Below are 4,771 nucleotides of genomic sequence, written 5' to 3'. Positions count from 1 at the left end.
TGCAGTTAAGGGGACGGGAAGAAAGAGGTGGGACCGCGCACGCGCACCGTTGCATCTACGCGGACGTCTCTGGGTTTCCTTTGCAGACAGCCTTCCTCTCAGTCCAGTACGGTGGCCGACGGGAGCCAGACGCTGGGGATGAATGAAGGTGCTGAGTGCAGGTTGAAACAGTCCCCTCCGCTTTCCCCTCCCTTCAGTGCGGTTTCTACCTTTGTGCGGTGTCCCCTTCCAGCCCTATCGCACTGCCGACCCCATTGGTCCCGGCGTCTGGGTTTTTGGTGCCTGTGTCGATTCAGGGCACAGCTGGGTTTGGCGAATGCGGATTTTCGCCTAGGCCCAACTTTGGGCCGCGCTCTCGATTTCTACCGTGTCCCGCCTCTAGGGCGCGGAATCGGTGTTGAGTCCCGGGAGGTTGGAGGGTAAATCTTGAGGTATGAAGCTTCCGTTTCTCAGGCCTCAGCTCGTTCTCCGGTCTACGTCGGTCACTGGCCTTACATTTCTCTGCCAGGGGGACTGGTTGGTTCTCGTTACGCTGAGGGCGAGACCTGTGAACACACACCGGTCTTGCTTGGCGCCACTGCTCCCTCAGCCCGCCCCTGTGTTAAAAGGCCAGCTCCTCTTGTTTAAAAACAAAGTAGCGTTTCTGCCCACGACTCTGTTAACCCATGATTTTGCTAGTCTGATGGATTTGGAGGGGATGGCTTTGGTCACCTGCTCCCTGCCTTTTTTTTTTTTTTTTAAGCTTCTGATTAGTGAAGATAAGAGAAGTGCTCAAGTGGAACTCATCCTTCTCCCATAGCTAATTGTAGCTCCACAGCAATTTTTTACCAAGCAACCCAGGGGACATTAGGATAGTGTTACGGCCTTGAGGACGTTGAGTCTGGCATTGCTTCTGCCTAGTGAGGAGATTTAGCAGTGCATTTATTGACTGGTGGAGGGTGGGAAAGAGAAGAGTAAGTTTTTTACATTTGTTGGATGGGCATAAGAAGCTAAAGAGATATGGACGAGGAAAACATTCTTAACTATACTACTTTTATTTGCATTGCGGTGCTCAGATGATTGATGAAGTGGAGAAAGTCTTGGACTGCGATTTAATAGATGAGGGTTCAGCCTAGGATTTTGCTACTAGTAGTAATCATTATATGTCTGTTACCTAATCTCTCTGGGCTTCATATTTCTTCTTTGCAAAATAAGTATTAGAAGATCCCGAGGGCTGGAGGAAATGTTAATATACTCTGCTTTCTTTTTCATTTTCTAGGTGGGAGTAAAAACATAGGGAGCCTTCACATGTGCCTGAAACAGCCAACATAGAGGCATATTAAAGATAGACCACACTTTTTAGGGTTTTTAAAAAGAGGGGCATTCATACATGTAGGAGTTATACACCTACTTTCATTTTTGTTGTTGTTGTTGTTGTTGTTGTTGTTTTTTACCACTAGGAACAACAGTGATAATGGCTGAGTGTACAAGCCTTCAGTTTGTCAGCCCTTTTGCTTTTGAGGCAATGCAGAAAGTGGATGTTGTTCGGTTGGCATCTTTAAGCGATCCAGAATTGAGACTTCTTCTGCCCTGCTTGGTGCGAATGGCACTTTGTGCTCCTGCTGACCAGAGCCAGAGCTGGGCTCAAGATAAAAAACTCATCCTTCGTCTTCTCTCTGGAGTGGAAGCTGTCAACTCTATTGTTGCATTGTTGTCAGTGGACTTTCATGCTTTAGAACAGGATGCCAGCAAAGAACAGCAGCTTAGGTAATGTTGTGTTATATAATATGTGGACTGGGATTTACTCGGATTTGTTAAAGAAGAGGGAGTCAAATATTTTTTGGACATTTTAGGACTTTTTATTGGATGCACTCCCCCAGAAAAGATTGAGAATCTAAACTTTGGAGAGCATTTTACTTAGTTCTTTTCTATTTATAGTTAAAATTCTAGAATTCCATATTCTAAAATGTTGTGTAGAGAATTTTGGCTACACATATTGTTGTATACATGCTAAACTGAATAGGCCAGTTGGTTTCAGCGGGAAGTGGGTAGGGTAAGTTCCCCTAAAAGTAGAAGTATTTACTGGGAGGCTTTTTAAGCTTATATTGATTTCCCCAAATTCTGGGCAGTTGTTTGGTCCTTCCCTGCTTATTGTGAATCCAAGAGTGAGCAACTGTTCATGTAAGTGGGTGTTAACTATTAGCTGGTGTCTTTATATAGGTTGTGAATCCCTGAAATAGGCAAACTAAATAGTATTTCAGAAGTATTATTTTCATGAAATGTATGAAAATAATTCATACATTCTTTTGTAGATTATTTCAACAAAAGATAATTTTATGCTATTTTTGTGCCAGTGTTCTCATAATTGTTGTACACATTTGTGCTTTATTAGGCATAAACTTGGAGGAGGCAGTGGAGAGAGCATCCTGGTATCACAGCTTCAGCATGGACTGACATTAGAGTTTGAACACAGTGATTCACCTCGTCGATTGCGTCTTGTGCTTAGTGAGCTGTTGGCAATTATGAACAAGGTGCATTTAAAAAAAAAATTTTTTTTTATTTATTTTTATTTTTTATTAAAAAAAATTTTTTTTTCAACGTTTTTTATTTATTTTTGGGACAGAGAGAGACAGAGCATGAACGGGGGAGGGGCAGAGAGAGAGGGAGACACAGAATCGGAAACAGGCTCCAGGCTCCGAGCCATCAGCCCAGAGCCCGACGCGGGGCTCGAACTCACAGACCGCGAGATCGTGACCTGGCTGAAGTCGGACGCTTAACCGACTGCGCCACCCAGGCGCCCCAAAAAAATTTTTTAGAGAGAGAGAGAGAAAGAGAGAGTAAGTAGGGGGAGGGAGAGAGAAAGAGAATCAGCATGGAGCCCAACACTGCCTGGATCCCATGACCCTGGGATCGTGACCTTAGCTGAAACGAAGAGTCAGATGCTCAGCCCACAGAGCCACCCAGGAACTCCAAGAGGCATTTATTTTAATCACACCTCAAAATATGCATGATTTGATGTCTACACATAAAAAGTAGAAAACAAGCAAGAAGGCAGGCAGGTTGTATACTCTTCTATACATATTTCTTTTTTTTTTTTTTTAACGTTTTATTTATTTTTGAGACAGGGAGAGACAGAGCATGAACAGGGGAGGGTCAGGGAGAGAGAGAGAGACACAGAATCTGAAACAGGCTTCAGGCTCTGAGCTGTCAGCACAGAGCCCGACAAGGGGCTCGAACTCATGGACCGCAAGATCATGACCTGAGCCGAAGTCGGCCGCTTAACCGACTGAGCCACCCAGGCGCCCCTCTTCTACACATATTTCTATTTGTTTTGTTTTTGAAAGGCTTAAAGGGGTATATATTAATATATATATATAAATAATATAATAATTATATAATAATATATAATAATAATTAAATATAATGTATATAATATATAATTATATATAATGTATAATTATATTATTATATAAGTAATATAATAATATACAAATAAATAAACTTATGGATATATATATAAAATATTTAAGTTTATTTACTTATTTTGGGGTGGCAGAGAGAGAGGGAGAGAGAATTCCAAGCAAGATCTGTGATGTCAGAACAGAGCCCAAGGTGGGGCTTGAGACTATGACCTGAGCCAAAATCAAGAGTCAGATGCTTAACTGACTGAGCCACCCAGGCTCCCCAAAAGTCTTAAAAAGATATTAAATGCCTACCTTAAAGGCTTTCTTTCTCTAACTACTATTTTTTCTCATTTATACCTATGATGAATTTTCTATTCTAGGGTTTTTTTTCTGTATGGATTCCATATAATGCCTTTTTGATATTTAGAAGGGTACGTAGCTCAAGACTTGTACAAATTACCAAATTTGATAATACCTTTATAGGATGTAATTTCCCTCATAAAATATTATACAGCATAAATAGAAAATATATGTGATTTCTTTTTTTTTTTAAATAGGAAATTTATTGTCAAATGGGTTTCCATACAACACGCAGTGCTCATCCCAACAGGTGCCCTCCTCAATGCCCTTCACCCATTTTCCCCTCCCTCCCACCCCCATCAACCCTCAGTTTATTCTCACTTCGTAAGAGTCTCTTATGGTTTGGCTCCCTCCGTGTCTAACATTTTTTTTTCCTTCCCCTCCACCGTGGTCTTCTGTTAAGTTTCTCAGGATCCACATAAGAGTGAAAACATATGGTATCTTTCTTTTTCTGATTTATTTCACTTAGCATAACACGCTCCAGTTCCATCCACGTTGCTACAAAAGCCATATTTCATTCTTTCTCATTGCCAAGTAGTATTCCATTGTGTATATAAACTACAATTTCTTTATCCATTCATCAGTTGATGGACATTTAGGCTCTTTCCATAATTTGGCTATTTCAACAGGATCTTTATATTAAGATGGCTCATATCTTAAGCCCAGAGTTTCAGAGGCAAAAGTTCTTTACTGTTAGAATTTCAAGGTCAATTTGTTTATAATAAAGTTTAGTTTTGGGGTGCCTAGGTGGCTTAGTCAGTTAAGCATCTGATGCTTGATTTTGGCTCGGGTCATGACCTCACGGTTCCGAGACTGAGCCCTGTGTAGGGCTCTGCACTGACAGCTTGGAGCCTGCTTATGATTCTCTCTTCCCCGCCTCTCTCTGCCCCTCTCTCACTTCTGTGCACATGTATGTGCATACTCTCTCTCTATGTCAAAAAAAAAAAAATAACTTAAAAAAACTTTTTTTCTGGGGCTCCTGGATGGCTCAGTCAGTTAAGTGTCTGACTTTGGCTCAGGTCATGATT

The 4,771-nt window shown here is 41.6% G+C and overlaps 1 protein-coding gene across 2 annotated transcripts in view; it reads left to right on the top strand.

Moving 5' to 3' along the window:
• Positions 1-23: 23 nt before the first annotated feature.
• INTS2 (integrator complex subunit 2) overlaps positions 24-4,771 on the top strand; it is a 61,331-nt gene continuing 56,583 nt past the window's right edge. The window contains exons 1-3 of one of the 2 annotated variants that reach the window (XM_011289084.4): positions 24-148; positions 1,440-1,746; positions 2,372-2,510. In XM_011289084.4, the coding sequence (XP_011287386.3) occupies positions 139-148; positions 1,440-1,746; positions 2,372-2,510 (456 nt within the window). In that variant the 5' untranslated portion in view covers positions 24-138. Of the gene's footprint in view, positions 162-1,439; positions 1,747-2,371; positions 2,511-4,771 lie in introns of both variants that reach the window. The other variant, XM_011289083.4, reaches the window with a different exon arrangement.

This window comes from Felis catus, chromosome E1 (genome assembly GCF_018350175.1).
Source record: "Felis catus isolate Fca126 chromosome E1, F.catus_Fca126_mat1.0, whole genome shotgun sequence".
Taxonomy (NCBI): domain Eukaryota; kingdom Metazoa; phylum Chordata; class Mammalia; order Carnivora; family Felidae; genus Felis; species Felis catus.
The sequence above is the reverse complement of the archived record's forward strand: the minus strand, read 5'-3'. Positions and strand labels throughout refer to the sequence as shown.